This window comes from Centruroides sculpturatus, unplaced genomic scaffold (genome assembly GCF_000671375.1).
Source record: "Centruroides sculpturatus isolate CEXI.00-Female unplaced genomic scaffold, Cexi_2.0 scaffold57, whole genome shotgun sequence".
Classification (NCBI taxonomy): domain Eukaryota; kingdom Metazoa; phylum Arthropoda; class Arachnida; order Scorpiones; family Buthidae; genus Centruroides; species Centruroides sculpturatus.
Genome location: NW_019384382.1, coordinates 545667 through 566061, shown reverse-complemented (window position 1 = coordinate 566061; position 20395 = coordinate 545667). Strand labels below are relative to the sequence as shown.

The 20395-nt window shown below is 31.4% G+C and overlaps 1 protein-coding gene across 2 annotated transcripts in view; it reads right to left on the bottom strand.

The window, feature by feature from the left end:
- The window catches only part of LOC111617936 (SWI/SNF-related matrix-associated actin-dependent regulator of chromatin subfamily A containing DEAD/H box 1-like), a 57627-nt gene extending 41461 nt beyond the window's left edge, over positions 1–16166 (bottom strand). The window contains exons 1-3 of one of the 2 annotated variants that reach the window (XM_023359325.1): positions 15972–16166; positions 2524–2712; positions 1956–2055 (exon numbers count right to left, since the gene is read on the bottom strand). In XM_023359325.1, coding sequence (XP_023215093.1) covers positions 1956–2055; positions 2524–2695 — 272 coding nt within the window. In that variant the 5' untranslated portion in view covers positions 2696–2712; positions 15972–16166. Of the gene's footprint in view, positions 1–1955; positions 2056–2523; positions 2713–15408; positions 15533–15971 lie in introns of those variants that run through there. The other variant, XM_023359324.1, reaches the window with a different exon arrangement.
- Between the last annotated feature and the right edge of the window lie 4229 nt (positions 16167–20395).

Below are 20395 nucleotides of genomic sequence, written 5' to 3'. Positions count from 1 at the left end.
TTTGCTGAGCTGTTCCGCGACGAAAACAAGCTTTAGCAATGGCGATGTCGAATGGTGCACACTCGGTAAGTAATCCTACAATTTTTTGTTTATAGCGTAGTTTATACAGATTATTCCCAAAAATAATATACGTATTTTGGAAATGTTGAGTCGAATTAGTCTAGAATTGATTAATTTTATGGAAGAAAACCTTTCAATCAGCTGTAGTCCGTAAACTTCACACGTGTCGGGCTGTGATTGGAAGGACTCGTAAGAAATCGGATTCCTAAAGAATGGAACGTATCTATGATGTTATAGGGGGGTCGACTGTAATTAATATATAATTATATGTACAGTACCTAATTTATATATAATACTGTACAGACGATAGTAAACTCAATTTACCCGCCTAAACTCTCCATAGCATGGCGCTGGATGGCGGAAAGTAGTTTGGCTGCCCGATGACGTTTTACCGAATTACAGGAGTTTTTTTACCAGGTTTGTACGGATACCATAGCAATTTTTTCGCCATCATATAGGAATCCAAACTATAGGAACCCGTGTTATAGGGGGGTTGACTGTAATAAAAAGTGTTTCAAACAGTTATTAATTATTTGGAGCATTACTGGCATGGTTAATTAGACTGATAGTTCGGTAGTTACTACAGTCTGTTGGTACACCTTTTTAATAAATTGGAATAAATATTGATTTAAACCATTCCTCTGGCCATCTCTCAGATTTCCAAATTAAGGAGCAGATTTTATGAAATACAGTAATACCCCAAACTTACGCAATAGGTGGGACCGAGCGATAACCGCGTAACTCGAATTTGCATAAGTCGGGGTATAATTTCACAATTTGTGTAAAATCCAAGTCGGATGTATGTAAACTAATAAATGTTCTCGTTAATCTTATCTCGTCTTTTGATTCGTTCACGGTTACAAGAAATCACCACATATTATCTCTCAAGGCTCCTTAGATATAAACAAACACAGAAATAAATAACACAAAATAAATTGTAGCTATGTGTCGATTCCGCGCGACATGTCCAAACATGTAAGCTGAACAATAGTATGGGGGGAATGAGTAATCAAGAGTTGCGTGGCGCTCAAACAAAAGACAAATCAACGAGATTTGAAAATCGTGTAACTCCGGGTTCGCGTAAGTTGAGGTATTACTGTATGTCAACACCCAGTTCTTCCATTGCTTTTAAAATTTCAGAGGTTATGTTGTCAAGTCCCTGTGCTTTGTGATTTTTTAATGTATTTATGGCTTTTTCTACCTCTGATTTAAGAATAGATGGTTCAACTTTCCCTGTCTCTGAAGTTGATTATTACCATTTGTTTGTCCAGTGTCATTAAAAAGTTTTTCACAATACTTTCTCCAGACATCCACAATTCCTTCCACATCAGTTATGATTCATTTAATTTTAGTTATCATCATTTAATTTGACTTAAGTGTCTTTAAACATAAATTAAATTAAATACAAAATACGTGAATGTCAATTAATACGGATTTTTATTACTTAATTTGATTTAGATTCAACTGCTGCATGTACAGAAAAACAGTAGTAGTATCTTTCCTGCATGCACATTGAAATCTAATTTTAAATAGCAACATCATTGATGATTCCTATCGTCGATTGGCCAGGCTGTCGTCAACTTTTCGTTAACATAGGAAGTAAAGGGAGTTGACCATCTGTCTCGCTCTAATCTGTGGTCAGGTCTTGTCATGTAGCTTGTTTGGCAACAGTTATTGTATAGAAACTGGTGCAATTATGAATTTGAAACTCTGGTCATTGTTCATGAACTGATTTATTTGAAAAGTGAATCATTTGAAACCTGAAGAAGTTTGACTATACATACATACATAATACACACATATATATATATATATATATATATTTAGAACTAATGTCAAATTATCAAATTTATTTATATAAATTTCAATTATTATTTTAATCAATATAAACATACCTTGGGCTTTCACAAGAAATTCCATTTTTCACTTCATTATCACTAAAATTGTTACATGAATTTATTGGTTTTTCAGATTCTGGTGTTTCAGGTATTACATCTGATAATAATAAAATTAATTTTTAAATAAAAATATTATTTTGTAAATTTATCATTAACTACTTAGTTCATTAAAAAATATTATTTCATAATTTGTCTTATTGATTTTGACCTTAGATTGATATGAAAATCAACTGAATCTATTAAATATTTATTCATGAAATACTTTTTGATCTAATTTTAATCAAATTTTGTCTTTAACAACAAAATTTACTGTGATTCTTTTTACCCTTTCTGCTTTATAACTTATACATAATATACATAAAGACACAAAAGAAGGAACCGCATCAGCCAAGAATCAAACCTGAGCTGTCATGCATATTCCAGATTTATGTAATTAAAGTATATTTTAAATTATTATTTAAAGTTGGAGTTGATCTTCCAAAATTGTGAGTCAGAGTCAGAGACTTGGCCTACCAATACCACAGCTCTGATAATTATAGTATGATAACATTACGAAAGGACTTACCAACTTCTTTACGTGAAGAAACTGGTGTTAACTGCAAATCATTATTCTGAGATGAATTACTGGAAGATGGGGTAGCACGAGAAGTTAATTGCTTTTTTTGGAATCTGAACTGACGTAATTTGTTTATTAAACTAGGAGAACTGGATTGGGAAGAATCACACATACTTGGCATTCTTTGGACAAACAATCCTATAACATAATTAAAATTAAGTTATAAATCGTTTTTAAAGATAAATTTCATATAATTTCATTTTACTTTTAAATTAACATCTCTTTTAATAATAATAATTATCTATATAATATATATAATTCTTATAAAAAAAAGGATATAATTTAAAAATATATATTATTCACTGAATTACTGTGACAATGATATAGCGTGAAATAGATGTGCCATTACATCATTGCTGCAACAGGTAGCACATAGCTTTCCCAGAGGGTAGTAGTGTTTTGCTCTTGTACTTTTTCTGTTAGCAAGAGAGTTGTGTCAGTTACATATCTAACTCTGTTCAGGGAAAAATTTTTAAATTGAAATAATGTGATTTGCAGTACAAATCAAAAGCTCGTATATAGTTAATCTGGTCCTCTTTTTCTTACAATTTCCATGTTTGGTCTTACTTTCATCTAACTCCATTCTTGAGATTAAGGAAGGACAGTGGAAATTTATAGGTCTATAATTTTTTCAAATTGCAACCCAATAAGTACCCTCCAGTAACTGGGTGGATAAAACCACCAAACACCGGTAGTCGGTTGTGGCTTCACACATGGCCAACAAACTGATTAGGAGGAGTTTTCTGAGTTTTCTTTGCATTAGTAGCACTTAAATTGTGACAAACTTCACATAAAAGTCTTTCTGGGGTGCATCCGTCTTGGCAGATTGCTCAAATGTCACATTGCTGTAACCAAATAAACCAAATCAATTCTAATTCAATTCAATTCTAATAATTTTTCTATAAACGCGATATTTACAAGGGTATGCTTAACTACCAGGAAACCTGGACATCCCACCCCCAGATTTCATCTCCCCTTAGTAACTCATAAACCCACTGTCCCAAACTTCTTTCTCTGATACTGATAAAGATGTTCAAACATTCAGCCAAATTAATGTACAGTATGTGCAATGATTTTAAGGCACAAAATAAAGCTCAAAGTCTTTTTCTGTGCCAATGTTTATTTTTCCCATTTATTATCATGGTGACATTGCTTCATCCAAAACTTCCTGTAGTTGTAGTCTGTGTAACATGCACTTGACTCTTACTGTCAAATCATCTTCTAGTATGCTTATGTCACAACTTTCAAAAGTTTCCTTTACTTAAATGTTTTTTCTGAGCTTTACTTTTTTTAACCTGGTTTCACCAGTTTTTTATGGGATCATAAAAAAAGCAATTATTCTTACATTTTTACAAGATTTTTTTTTATTTATACAAGTCTCATATTAAGTCTTTTGGACGTTAATGTTAGCAACTTCAATCACATGCAGGACCATCACAACCTATCCAACACAGATCACTTTTTCAAATATTAATAGTAAACTAGTATTAATTAGTAGTCGTTGACCATCCTCTCTTCCGGGAGGTCAACTATTACTTTTGGTCAAATTAACTTCAACCTCCATCTGTAACACTCCCTTCTTCCTATCAGACCCATGGTGTATGGTGGCATTCGAATAAGAAAATTACATAATATGAGGTTACCAGCCTGTACCAAATATGATTTAAGTGGTTTTTGAGGGTGCTAAGTTTAAATATTTGGTCCATTTTTTGCAAAATTTTATTCATTGGCAGATCACCATTCAATATTCCGCTGAGAATGAAACAGTTTGTTAGTGTAGTGTTAACACTAGAAACAAATACAATATCTTAAATTTCTTAAGCCATCATATTTTTAATTGGTATCTATTTGACCAATGAAATTGTGCCATTTCATAGAATCAGAGTATTGCAATAAATGGGACAATGATAAGTTAAAATAACCAAACTCTTTATCTTGTTTTAATATTTGTTATATCATATTATTTAATTTATATAACTATAAAGATTATCTTATGTAAGAGTTTATCACACCAAGCAACCAATCTAACACATTTTAAAAATTTTCCTTCTCTACTGTACACAATTTAAAGAATTTTTAAACTGGTTAGATTGGTTGCTCAGTATGATAAACCCTTATATAAGATAATCATTGTAGTTATATAAATCAAATACTATAATATAATATAATATAATAGAGAGGTTAGAAGTAAGAAATAATCTAATAATCTTAATGTTTGTACTTATTTTTTTGCCTAGACAATGCAAGACTTACCTGTTAGTTTTAAAAATGGATTAGCTGAAACAGTTTTGGATTTTTCAGAATTGTTTTAGAAAAACTAAGTTTAGACAGATTATATATAGAAAATAGGAATAAAACTAACAAGAAAATAACAAATACAAAATAAAATAAGTAAATATAATGAGTAAAAAACATAAATATAGTAAAAGGTGATAAAGAATATTATAAAACTTTAAATAATGACCTCCAAGTATGCAACACCACTGCAGAATCCTTAAAGTTAATTGCAATTCCTTTCTTGATAGCTTTATTACCTACAACATCACACCTCAACTCTGACAGGTCTTAAATATTTGGAAAGTCTGGAAATTTATAAAGCTATCAAGAAAGGAACTGCAATTAACTTTAAGGATTCTGCAGTGGTGTCACATCTTTGGTAGACATTATTTTGAAGTTTTATAGTATTCTTTATCACCTTTTGCTATATTTATGTTTTTACTCATTATATTTACTTATTGTATTTTATATTTGTTAGTTTTAACCTATTTTCTATATTTTATTAAATATATTTGTATCTGTGCTCTTGTGCATGTGACTTGCTATGTAAATATTTATTTATTTAATATTTATAGTTTTCAAACATGGTTTTGATTCAATTTATTATGTTCCATTCTAGAATCTGAAGATGGGCCTTAAATATCGTTCCATTAATAAATCTTCCTTTTTACTAAATTTTATGATTTTTTTGAGTTAATACATATAGTTATCATTCTAGTCCTATTGTTTTTGATCAGGCAGAAAAGGAACTATCAATAACTTTCCTCTTTGAGATGAAATTGCTAATTGTATCTACACAGATAGCAGCTTGCAACTCTTTGATATTGGTAGTTGGTCTTGGTTAAATTATTATTATATCATTTCATAAGTGACTGCACCAAATTGACACCTAATATGTTATTTTTAAACTTATTAGTGTGACTTCCACAGTGATCCAGAAAGCTTTTTGTAATCATTTCAAAATTATGCATGGTGATTTGCATGTCTCAATCATTACTGATGGTAGGTAGCTAAATTTATAATTACCCTTTCTTTACCAGCAGCAAAAATAAGTTGTCCCCCATAATTTTAAAACAAACCTTTATATTGGTTGTATAGTGTCCCATAAGGAATAATACTTTTTAGCAGCTTTATTTAATGACCAACTATGGTCAATAAGTTTTTCATATACCATTTCACATCTCTCATCTGAAAAATTTGAATAAAACCCTCTTTCCTGCTTCTTTTTTATAAGTTCAGACTACATTCACAAATTTCAGCACAAGATCTAAAACAAAAATTACACTGCCAGAAAACTGAATCAATGACCCGCACTAACAAAAATATCAAATAAAAAAAATCCAGCAATGAGTTGCATAACTTTCCTAGATATTATGAGATCTTATTTAGAAAATAACTTTTATCATTTTAATTATAATATAACTTAATGAAACTGTGTCATCTGTCAGGAGAATTTTGTTATAAAAAAACTTCTTTTGTAAAAAAATGGCTGACTAATTTACAATTTAATAAAACATAACAGACTATTAATGACTTCACTTTTTCATCATGTCCAATCATTAGGAACAATTATCTTCCACTGCAGAGATGACCCTTCTTTAGAGGCTATATTATATAGTGAAGACATTTTTAGTCTGTTACGTTTTATTAAATTGTAAATTTGTCAACCCTTTCTACAAAAGAAATTTTATATTTTTAATTGTGCTAGGATTGTCACCTGTGAACTTCAGACTGTTTTGCATTTTTTTGCAAAGGTGTAGCCTCTAAAGAAAGGTCATCTCTTCAGTGAAAGATAGTTGTTCCTGGTGATTGGACATGACGAGAAAGTGAAGACATTTTTAGTCTCTGTTATGTTTTATTAAATAAAAAAAAGTTTTTATATTTTTAATTACTATAAAATGGCAAAAAGTTTAATTTGAGGATAGGGATGAGTTTTATGAAAAAAAAAGTATAAATGCTAATAATGAGTAAAATTATCATTAAGTCTGACCCTACTGGAGTTACATATGATCCCCTGTATCTCCCACCCCCTAGACTTTTAACCACCAAAATTTAATAGCATCAATGCCCCTCATATATAAGCCATCATGCCAAATTTCATTACTTAATCTTTACTTCATCCTGAGATATTAAGCAAAATAGATGCCAATACACACACATCCACAGAATTTTTTTTCTTTTTTTTTTTAATTTTTTGGATTCAGGAGATCTCAAAACAATGAAATAGAAATTTGCAAAACTCAGAGGGTCAAATTTGACATGATTCCAATATTTTTCCTTGTTATGTACACAAAACAGCAGGGAATGTAACAGGTATTTAAAACTTAATTCAAAATTCAGGCTTAAGAAATAAATAACCCATAAGAAATATTATCAATCTCAATCCAAAATCCAATCAATGTTGTCCTGTATTATAAACATGGCTGCCATCAGCTTATACCAGCATAATATTTCTACAGTTTAGATTTAGGTATTAAAAATAGCTAAGATAAATGAACCCTACACAGAGAAGAAACCAATTCTTGTTCCACCTATTTTCACTATTGAAAACCACAAAAAAACAGAACACTTTTTTCAGGAGCAGATAAAAAAATATTCAATCTACAAAATGTTGCAAATTAGTGCTAGTTTATCACATACACTTGCAGTTCAGTCCTTACACACAGGCTGTTTGTTGCCACTTCATGGATATCAATGGATTATTCAAAGTGTGAAATTTGAAGAAGAAAACAAATATTTGTGCTATTATCAAACTGATCCCTTAAAATCAATCTCATGCCATTTATGGTAATTCCTTTTTTGTAATAGTGGTGTAATAATTCTGTACATCTGCTACCATAACAAATGAAACAATGAAGATTGTTGTTTCTTACTAACCATGGTAATAAGGAAAACAACAATAGAACAATCAAAGCCCTTTCCTTTCTATACAAACAGAATCATTGATTACTAAAATCTATAATAGTCATCTAACTTGATCAAGGACAATTAAAACAATTAAAACAATTTATTTTTCAATACTTTCATACAACTTTAAATTATAAATAAACTAGCTTACCTGTCATGCATTGCTGCAATCTCAGAAGAAAGGAAATTCAAGCAAACTCGTTATGATAAAATTAAATTTACATTTTATCATTTTTATTGAAACTTATTATTATTCATTTTCATCGGGAAAACATTTCAGTGTCATTTCAATTCTATTTATTTATTGGAATGCTTGTGAATACACGATATTTTTTGTTTTTCCATCTGGTGTGTACACGAATAAATCAGGTTTTCTGACGCGTGAGCAGGCCACATACAGTTGTACATGTGAGAAGCACGGATTCTCCAAATTTAGCCCACACACTTGCAGCAATTGTCAGAAGTGTGATGTTTCCTATTTTTATATATTTTTTTAAAATCCTTTATAATTTTAATTATTTAATTGCTCCTTCCTCTCTTCCTTGGCATGTTGTGAAATTTCTGATAGTTGGATAATAAACCGTTTTATTGTAATTTGTCTTTTTAAATTATTTTGAGTTGATATTAAAATTTGGAAAAGGGGGATCCCTAGATCAGTAAAATAGACGAATTTCCTCCTACAACTTCGGTTGTTGTTCGGGATACAGTTAAGGTTTTAACAAAGTTCGAGCAAATACATAATTAGCAAAAAATAGTTGAAATAAAGTGATTAAACAAAAATTATTACAAATATCGTAAATAACAGTTCACAAATGCATATATAGAGATATTTTTTGAAGGGGGAAATGGTCTTCACAATTTGAAATCGATCGAACACACTGTGCTCGAATGCTCGTGTAAACGCGCGCCATCTATCGTAGGATAAATGTACTATGCCAGAAACCTTCGCGGGAGTATATTAAACAACTTCCCAAAGTTTCATGGCAATCGGATAAATGATGTGGTAATGCATGAAGGACACACACACACACACATTCATTTTTATATATATAGATATATGCATTACCACACCGTTTATCTGATTGCCGTGAAACTTTGGGAAGTTGTTTAATATACTCCGACGAAGGTTTGTGGCATAGTACGATTGTCATAAAACTTCAGAAAGTTTTTTAATACACTCCCGCGAAGGTTTTTGGCATAGTACATTTATCCTACGATAGATGGCGCGCGTTTACACGAGCATTCAAGCATAGTGTGTTCGATCGATTTCAAATTGTGAAGACCATTTCCCCCCCTTCAAAAAAATATCTCTATATATGCATTTGTGAACTGTTATTTACGATATTTGTAATAATTTTTGTTTAATCACTTTATTTCAACTTTCTTTTTTGCTAATTATGTATTCGCTCGAACTTCATTAAAACCTCAACTGTACCCCGAACAACAACCAAAGTTGTAGGAGGAAATTCGCGTATTTTATCGATCTAGGTATCCCCCCTTTTCCAAATTTTAATATCGACTCGAAATAATAATGTAATAATAATAAATTTTAATAAAAATTATAAAATGTAAATTGAATTTTGTCATGACGAGTTTGCTTAAATTTCCTTTCTTCTGAGATCGCAGCAATGCACGACGGGTAAGCTAGTAGATAATAAAACAAATAAATACATATTTAATTGATAAGTAAAAACAAAATTATTGTTATAAAAAGTTAAAACTAAAATTTAAAAAAAAAAAATTGAAATTTTATAAGATATTTTAAAAATATTTGATAATAATTAATCATCCCATGTTAATTGGCTAACTTGATAATTGTTCCATCCTTATTAGCATTTGAATAGTATTGTAAAGTTAAATCAAAGACTCAACATTTATTTAAGGATTTCACACCTTCCCACAATTATGCAGATACTTAGATCAGATAAAGAGAACTTAAAGAACAATGAAAAGGTGTATGTTTATATTATTAGTCTATTCAAACAAAGCAATAATAATTATGTGAGATCTACTTATAGAACTTTAAACAATAAATTAAAAAACAGAATGACTCTAAGTAGACTTAGTAAACTTTTATACATTTCAACTTTCATACATATTTCAGGAACCAATTAGCTAAGAAAGTAGAGGACTGTCTGCATTCCCAAAGGTGCACCATTAAACATAATGCAAAGATGTGCAAGTTGATTGAAAAATCCAATTATTATTAAGCAATGGTTGGATAATATTTCCATCAGATTAATGAAACCATTTTACAATCACCTACTATCTCAATCTTTTAATGTTATAAATAAATGCATAAGACTTGTTATCTTTGGATCCAAGATGGGCTACAGTTTTAAATACATGTACATCATTTTGTATCAACAAAATACTTGACAGATTCAACAAACAACTAAAATCCATTTAAACATTTTACCCAAAATGTTTACCACTTATTAAACTTATGTTGGTATGACCTCATTATATTTTTTAGTATTTTGTATTAGTTAAATACAAATTAATATGATCTACTTTTATTATAGTTTTATTTTTATTTCTATCTTTTTTCTGTATATTTTTGTTTTAAATTTTAATTAGTACAAATTTATTACCAAGCATATACAATTTAAATGTGTGTTTGTCCTAATATAGTTCCATAACAGGTATTACTCTTACTCAAATGTTAGCTGACACTGTTCTGATGTAGAATGAGCAATTTCAGGCTGCAATTTTTAATGATATTTTTAATTAATTTAATTTAAAATATATGCTCTCTGCTCAAATAAGTAGTACTGTACCTTGCTTCTGAACATAGTTTTCCTGTTAGCAATAGCCATGCCGATCACCTACCTAACTCCTTTCAAAGGAAAATTTTTGAATTGAAATAATGTGATTTCCAGTGAAAACTGGAACTATATACATGAACTTCCAGTGAAAACTGGAAGTTCATGTATAGTTAATCCACCAAGCTTTCAAACCTAATTTCAGCTTTCATCTATTTAATTCTGTTCTCAAGGTTAAGGAAGAATAGACAAACAGATGACAATGGGAATTGACAGGTCTACAATTTTTTTCAAATTACAACTCAATGAAAACATTTCTAATTAAAACATTTACATTGGTATGCTGAGATAAAACATCTCTCTTTATTCTCATAACAATAAATTTCTAAATTATATGTAATTATATGAAACAACTAATAAAAAAAATAATGATGACAAATTCAATTTAATATGACTGGGTGATTTCAAGATTATTTTCATTAATAGCCATTCTACACTGTAAAATTCAGCAATGGCAAGAGTATATTCACTATTAATAAAATATTGCCTACTATCAAAGGAATTATACATGTTTTCTTAAACTTTAACTTGCTATCTTTATCAACTTTTTTGTAGTTTATATGAAGTGACATTGGAAAGTTTCCAGACTAGGCATATAAAAAGTTACTGGATTATCTTATTCAAATCTGGCCACTATCCCCTTTAAAGTAGTTCTTTGGGAACATATACAGCAATTCCAACACCTCTTCCATAACTCAAAGACATTGTGAAAGTCCACTTCCCAAAAACATGCCAATACCGCCTGTAATATGCTTCCTGCCTAAATCAGATGGTGCTACGGTAAAGCATTCTCTTGCAGTGGAAATTTTAAAAATGTAGTTACAAACACATGTAATGTACTTACATAGTTGCAAAGAATGATTTTAAGAAATAATTCTTTTTCCCGTCACTTTTGAGGACGATTTTTTTGTAGAAAATACATTTGAGCAGGGGAAAAAATTGATTCTTTTCGGTTAACGGGACACCAAAAGACTTTTGCGTTTAATAATTTAGTCCAAGCAACTATGCCAGCTTCAAGTAGCCCAAGTATTTGATGTTATATAGTTCTACAGGGTGTGGGGGCTTGCCCCCACCCAGATGCCAAGGTGCAAGCGATAGCAGGCACCGAAGTGCACATCTATATGCTTCACATGTAGAAAAGCGGATAAACTGATATGTGTTAAAAACTGACCTTTGGAGATCTGGCAAAGGGTCAACAATTCTAGGGTAGTGTAAGACCCCTCATTCAGAGCTTGAATCTTACCAGTTATTGTAACATATTTGCTGGCATCCTGTTAACCAAAAAGTACCAAAAAATTAAAAGGACTAGGCCATTTTCATAATGTTACTCAAAATATTCAAAAATATACAGCTTTTGATAAATTATTCCAAAATGCTTATACTTATGTAACCTATACAAATCTAGATAAAAATTCCATTATAAGTAAGTTGCCAAAAGGAAAGTTAATCATCTATATCAGCGTTTCTTAACAGAGGGGGCCACAGCCCCCTGGGGATCAGCAAGAAGTTTGCTGGAGGCCGCCAAATTATGCAAAATTTCCTTCAGAATATAATAAAAAGAAAATTGATGTTTAACCAAATATCATATTGAAAAGCGAAATAAGAAAGATAAAGTTTTCGTATTTAGTCTTTTTATCTTTTTCTTATTTTTTCCTACATACAACTTTGTTAGTACAGAAGAAATAAATGTAAATATGTTACTTACACCATACTATTTACTTCTTTTATTTCAAATTAAATTCTAAGAAACTATTAATGCTTGGAATTTTGGATACAAATTTGTGAAGAATATCCTCTCCAATTTTCAGCAGCAATGCAAAATTTGCTGCCTTTCACTAGTACATATTTTTGAATATTTTTTGTTTTTTCTATAAATTTTTAAATTCTTATTTTATTTTATATTATTCTTATATTATTTTATTTTATTTCTTTTCTTATTTTATTTTTTGTTAAAAATTAATGAATTTTTGTTTAATTGTGGAATTTGAATGTTATTTAAATAGATAATGAAATAATAAAGTTATGTTTTANGAGTTGCGTGGCGCTCAAACAAAAGACGAATCGACGAGATTTGAAAATTGCATAACTCCAGGTTCGCGTACATTGAGGTATTATTGTATTAAAAAAATGGGGGTCACAAAAAATTATGAAATATTTGGTGGGTCGTGAGTATAAAAAGGTTAAGAACCACTGATTTATATTACATCTCTTTTGATCATTTTTTAAATGCCATTAAAATTTAATTTTATAAAATATATTTGTACTGATACAGTTTTATAAAAATGTGTTGTATTTTAAAAATAAAAATATTAATGCAAAAATTTTTAAAATCTAATGTTCAGTGCAGAAGAAAAATATATGCGCAAGATTTTCTGTCATCAACATAAGAGATAAGAGAACCAATAAAAGAATCAACATAAACAAATTAACTTAATGGTAGTATATTATTTTCTCAGCTTAAAAACCAATAGCAAATTATTAATGCCTTTTGCTCATGCAGGACAGGACTTCTTGGTAGTTGCAAGCATGCAGCATGTCTTACTTTTTTATTAGTGAAAGGAAAAAATATGATCAAGAACAAGTTTACCACACACTTGAAAAAAACCAGCAACTTTAAAAAAGGAATACAAACAAGCAACAAGGTTTAGCCATGTTTTTGGAACAACAAAAAGATATAGGAAAACAAACTAACACATATCCCTAGCTGATTCAAATAGTATACTGAAAGAAAACTCTTCGGATATTATCTACTCAATGAAGAGTGCATTGCCCAGAAATGTCATGACTATGCTGTTCTTTAGATGGCATTATCAGAGACAGTGCCAGACATTATTGCTTAGTGGAAATAAAATGTCCATCAAAACATAGGAATGCTTTTATAATTAATGAAGATGGACAAATAAAAATAAAGCCTCTGTACAGCATTAATGCCTCTCTTCTAACTGGGTTGTTTTCATTTGAAAAAAAATGAAAAACTACCCCTGTGGTATTACTGTAAGAATTATTACATCCTACAACATTACAAATATTTTGTTTCTTTATTCCAGAGAAAAAGTTTACCAAATTCACCATGTTAGCTTAGTCATGCTGTTTGTAACACATTTCCTACAAAGTCTACTGTTTTACCATAAGAGGTCTCCATAAGTAGTGCAAAACTTATAACAAGTAGCCTATTCCATTTGAATTTCATCAACAGTCTGAAAACAGCACCCTTTAGTCTCAATTTAACTTTGGGGAACAAGACAAAGACACAGGGAGCTAAATCAGGTGAGTACAGAAGTTGTAAAATAACCACTATCTTTCTGCCAAACTGCATTGTCTTCATCAAGATATGAGGGACCAAGTTGTCATGATTGCTGTTGTGCCACAGTTCATCTTTTTGTCACACCTTCTCTCAAGCACTTCAAAACATCACAGTAAAAATCAGAATTGACTATCAGTCCAAATTCTTGATGAACAATGCCCTTAATGTTGAAAACAACAAGCCTAGTTTGAAATGTGCATGCTACTCAAAAACCTGTGTTTGGCCTAATGGATGATCACCAAAGCCTGCTGAAGCATTTTGAAGGTCTTGGTGGTAGATTTCCCAAGCTTGACACAAATTTGTTAGCTATCATCACAATTGTAGAGCAGTCCTCACACTATTTCACAAAATCAAATGTAATGATTATATATATGACCCTCTGATGACACTCAGTACACTGACTTGGCAGACTTGAAACTGATGACTTTCACTAATACACACAGTTGGGTTGAATGGTAGTCATGCCAGCAAGAGTCTAGGAACTTTCTGATACCACCTCATACCTTTTGTACTTTTTATATCTTATATATAATTACCTTAACTGGTCATGATTTTTAGTCCTTTAAAGTAAAATTTAACTTTAATATCTGTGGTTATTTGTATTTTTATGGTCTTTTTGAGCCTTTGATCACTCAGCATATATTTGTTTATTAATATATTTTGTTTACCCATTCTAACAATTCACCTTTATATTTTTACAGATCAAGCAATTCAATCAAATAAATAAACAAACAATCTTAAATTCACTTCATCCTTTAAAGACTTGTGACTTAAGCTAGAAAACATGTTTAACTAAAGCCTTAATATTTTTCTTCGTATTTTAAATACTTTGGATCTAAGAATGGTCAGTATCTTAATTCTTTTCTAAAATAGTACCATAAAATTATTACTTTATAAGATTAAAAACTATGAAATTTAAGAGTGAAGTATTTTCAATCATAATATATATTTTTGAGTATTTTAACTTTAGGAAAGAGTTTCTGCAATTTCTAACGATGACTTTTGAATGCCTATGCTAGAATTTAAGGTTTTTGTTTTATCTGAATAATTTAAACAAAATATTTAAAATTATATATATATATATATTCATATATATATATTAATTATTTTTACTGATTAAATAAAAACAGACATTTACTAAAAACTATATAAGATTTGATTACTAAATTTCAAACTTTCATCAAGGATAATGGGATAATAAACATCACCTTTATAACTATCTAAAAATGAATAACTTTTTTTTAATTATAATAAATTTTAATGAATTGATATATATGTATACACAAAAGACAATTATTTAGTTATTGTAAACTATTAAATAATTCCTTTGTAAAGAAAATAATAATGGAAGTAAAATAACTTCAAGACTAGTTGCAAATTACTTAATCAGTCAAACAAAAAACATCATAAAGTTAAAAATTTTAACTAAAAATAAATTATTGTTTTTTTTAAATATAAATGTACAAATTAGAGCTTATAAAATACATTTCTACAAAGACAAAATCTCTTATACAAACCTACTTCGTATACAATAGAAAGCAATTATGTATCAGACGTTTAATGGGGCATAACAAGGGAAGAATAATTTAGATTTCTAAATATATTTCAGCAACCGATATTAAATTTTTAATCAAAATTTAAGTCTTTAATTTTTTTAGAAATCGGCTTAAAATTATCGATAAAAGCAAACAAAAAAAATTTTTTTATTAGATAATTTACATGATTCCTATTCACGTTTTATAATTAGCGAATATTTTAAGAAAAAAACATTTGAAGATAATAAATCTAATTAGGCTTATATTTATACGCCACAATAAATCGTTTTAAATATATACGTAGATACATAAATACAAGATTGATTTTGTATAAAAAAGTACACGTGTCTGAAGGAAAAGTTTACTAGTGACGTCACGATCAATATCAACTATTTTTTTTTATCATATAAAAATACTTATGCAAGTTAAAAGCACTATTTATACGATTATCGATACGTAACATTGTAAAACTTCTTAAATAAAATACTTAAAGGAGAATTAAGAAATTTGCTAATGAACCGAAATTCGGAATTCTTTGTTTGGACTTACCGGAATGAAAAGCCGATCGAATCAGATCATAAGATGGACATGTCACCAATATATTTAAATATTAAATGTCAACTGAAACTGTTATTGTTGTTATAATTTAATTGATTATTCGTAATTTAATTAATTGAACGAGAAAATGACTCGTGAATGAAAAACTTCCGCTAAACATGTCACTGACAATCGAGATTGACGGAAGAGACCGTGAGAGGGCGCTACTGTACATTTGCTGATATTTGTTGTCGATGTTTTTTTTTTTTTTTAATTTTCTGTATTATAATATTTTTCTACAATGCTGTCATTATTTTACTTCTTAAATTTAAAATATTAAAAGTTTTATATAGAAAAGTATTTTATGTAAAATATATTAAATTTGCATTAACAGCTCATTATAGACTACGAGGGCAGGCTGAAAAGTTATGCACACATGCTTGTAGAGCACAAACGATATGATTTTCAGAAGCGTGCCAGGTGGCATATGGAATTAACATTCCCCCTCTATGTGTATGCGCAGTTTGAGGTTGTTGCGTTCGTTCAGTATATTTTGAGAAGCGGAAATATGGAGACATGTTCTGGTGCTATGTCAACGCGAGTTAAACAGCGTGCTGTTATCGAATTTTTAACTGCTGAAAAAATTACGTTTAAAGGATGTTTATGGTGACTATGCTGTTGATAGGTCTATTGTAAATTGATGGATAATAAAATTTCGTGGTTGCGAGCCTGGAAAAGCCATAATTGTTGATGAAACACTCAGCGGAAGTCCGATCACTCCCACAGACAATTGCCGTTGAACCTTGTTGCAATGTTTAATTCTTCTCAGTACATAAGACTCTAAAACACCTCTGACGTTGAGTTTGACATGTTAGAGGCAGCCTGGCACCAATAATCTTGCAACATGACAACGCTCGTCCACACACCTCGCGCGCAACTGGAGAGGCTCTGAGAAACCTGAAGTTTAAACCGATTCCACACCCTCCTCATTTTCCCGATCTTGCGCCTTGTGATTTTTATTTGTTTCCTCTACTTAAGAGAGTCCTCAAGAGACTTAAGAGAGTCCTCACTTAAGAGAGTCCTACTTAAGAGAGTCCTCAATTACACCTCAGACGATGAGGTGAAGGCAGCTGTCAAGTCTTGGATTCGAGAAAAATCGGAAGAATTTTTCAGTGACGGAATCAAAAACTTGTTACACGTTGGGAGAAATGTGTTAGTCATCATTAAGGCTATGTTGAAAAATAAATATATGATTTTGAAGCTTAAGAATTGTACTTTAATGTACTTTTTGCCCGATCTTGCTATTTGTTTTTGTTCGTGTTCTACAAGCATGTGTGTATTACTTTTCAGCCTGCCCTCATATTTTCTACTGAACTTCAAGAGATTAAAAAATTTAAGAAGCGATAAGTATAACGTATATACACTGCTGGCCATTAAAATTGCAACACCAGGAAGGAATGATCGTATGAACGTCAAAATCATATGAAAGGAAGAAGAGGTTGGGATATGCAAATGATTAGTATTTTAGTGCATTTAGACAATGCAGGAGGGACAAACGACATCTGAAGCACTGCATAAAAGAAAAGTTGTGCAGTGGATTTTTCATTCAGAAATCGCTTTGTGAGGTCGGAGTTTCATCAGAATATCGTGTTATGCCTCGAATAAGAAGAAGAAATGCTTACCAGCAAGTGTTGGAATTCGATAGACGCAGGATCATTGCCTATCGAGAGTGTGGATTACCGTCCCGTGATATTGCCACTCGCACTGGTCGAAATTCAACCACTGTCATGCGAATATGGAATCGATGGGCTGCTGAGGATCTTACTGAACAGCATGCAGGATCTCAACGCCCTCCCATGACTAACGCCCGAGAGGACAGTTCCGTGACATATTGTGAGGTCGGTCGTGCAAAACCGTACAACCACATCACGGACCATTAGTCAGGAAATGAGCTTGTTTGCAGCACGTCCAGTATCTGCTCGTACGGTGCGACGATGTTTTCAGCAGCGTGGACTGTCAGCACGGCGACCATTACTTCGGCTTCCCTTGACAATGCAGCATAGAGAGAAACGGCGACTCTGGTGCGCCCAACGACAAAGCTAGATACAGGAGTGGCACAATGTCGTCTTTTCAGACGAGTCCCGGTTCTGCGGGCAACATTCTGATGCCCGTATACGTGTCTGGAGGCTCCGAGCAAACCGCTCGTCGCCTGCTTGCATCTGATATTAGCTTAGGGGCCCTGCACCTGATGTGATAATATGGGCAGCCATTGGGTACACGACACGCACATCTCTAGTTCGGATCGATGGTAATTTAAATGCAGATCGGTAAATTTCTGACATCTTACGTCCAGTGGTTGTGTCATATCTTTGAGGCCTGCAAAATGCCATCTTCCAACAAGATAATGCAAGACCTCATGTTGCACGTCGTGTTCTGACATACAGAGGATACAGATACAGAGGATATTCTCGATATCCTCGATACAGAGGATATTCAATTGTGTGCCCTGGTCTGCACGGTCTCCAGATCTCTCACTAATTGAAAACATCAGGTTATGGGTTGCTGAGACACTGTCCCGCCACCCTACTCCTGCTAATACAGTTGATGAAGCCTGGCATAGACTTGAAGAAGCATGGAATGAGTTGCCTGTTTCTGTCATCCAAGCCCAGTTCGACTCCATGCTTAAACGGATAAGGCCGTTTTAGCCGCCGGGGGTGGCAAGTGTGTCTACTAATTTCGCGCCCCTGTAAATTCCGAAACTGCTTGCAAATTTAATAATTTTGTCTTTATGCCATACTGTTTATGTACAATAAATATCTTTTTTTTATTTGCTTTCCTTCTTGGTGTTGCAATTTTAATGGCCAGCAGTGTATANTTCTTATTATAATAAATCCAATTAATTGTGTGATTAATTCGACAATATACTGAAACAAAATACACGATTTTTTATAAATTCCTGGTATACACGCTACTATATATATATATATTATAATAATAATAAATAAATAAATATATATATATATATATATGTGTGTGTGTATATATTTATTCAAAATTATAAAATTTTAAATAAGAGAAAATTATCATCGGTTTCCAAATAGCAGCAGGAAATTGAATTGTCTTTCATTGAGAAGGCACGGTACTGAATCACGTCGAGAGAACTTTGTCCGTCAATGCCTCTTGAAAATTAACAAAAAATCATTAAGTTGAATACTAAATGACAACTATTATATTACTAATTTCATCATTAAAATGTAGTTCATATAGCTGACAATAATAATGATATGTTATGATAGTTTTTTTTAACTCTTTCCGTCAGGGCCGGATCATCGAATAGACAAATGAGACAAATATCTAGGGCCCGGATTTTTGAGGGGCCCGGTCAAACTGTCTATTTTGAAAAGATTTGTAAATAAGATAGTTTACTTTTCTGTTGGCCAACTGTATATAATAAACAAATAAACAAAAATATATTGCTTTTTATATCGTTATTGAAAATCTAAAGAAAATGTGTTCTTATTTTTTTCTTATTGAAAGTAATTCTTCCGATAATTTAGATTTTTTTTATAGCGATAAGAATAATATTAACTATATGTTTTCTTAATATCCTGTGAAATATTGTTAAACTAGCCGCCCGAGAGGCCCCCTAGTGGGCGTTTATAAATAATAAATTCCTATTGCAAATAAAAATAATAACATACTCAATTGTACTAAATAATAGCTGAAAATCATCGCTAGGGCGCCCTAAGGGAGGTTTTTCAATGACTGTAAATCTAGTAGCAGCAGTGTCATTTTGTGACAATAATAATTATATTTTTAATTTAAATAATAGCTGGGGGCGCTCCTAGTGTTTAACAGTGAGTAGTTAGTTGTAGGTGTGAATTTTGAATTCTTTATTTTTCTGCTGTAAGGACAAGTTGAGGTTGAGAGGTAGGTCATTTACCATTATTAAAATAATTTTATAATTTTTGACAAGACTATGTCTTGTTTATATAATCGTACCGCCAGTTTATGTTACCAGCTTAGAGGTATGAAGGAGTACATGTCGAGAGTTGGGAACCATAGGTAACATTAACAGAGAGTTGATATTTGGCACAGAGTATTAGGTGCCCAAATCATTTGCACATAAAGAAATCCAGACTCGTAGGTAGTCAGGGGACCGAGAACCGAGTCAAAATAAGATACAAAATGGCGACCCTCTTCTACAAACAGGCAAAACAGCCACCTTACCCCACCGAAGTCAGGTGGGGGAGAATACCACCCACAGTCATTCTAAGAAGTGAACTCTGACCTTAGGACTGAACACGTTTCTTCTATGTTAAATAAAATTTGTAATCTAATTTTGTAAATTTGGGAGTGCTTCAAATATGACATTAAAACGGTGTCGTTACTACTAGGTTTTTTAACATTATCTAGTATAGTAAAATCGTGGGACC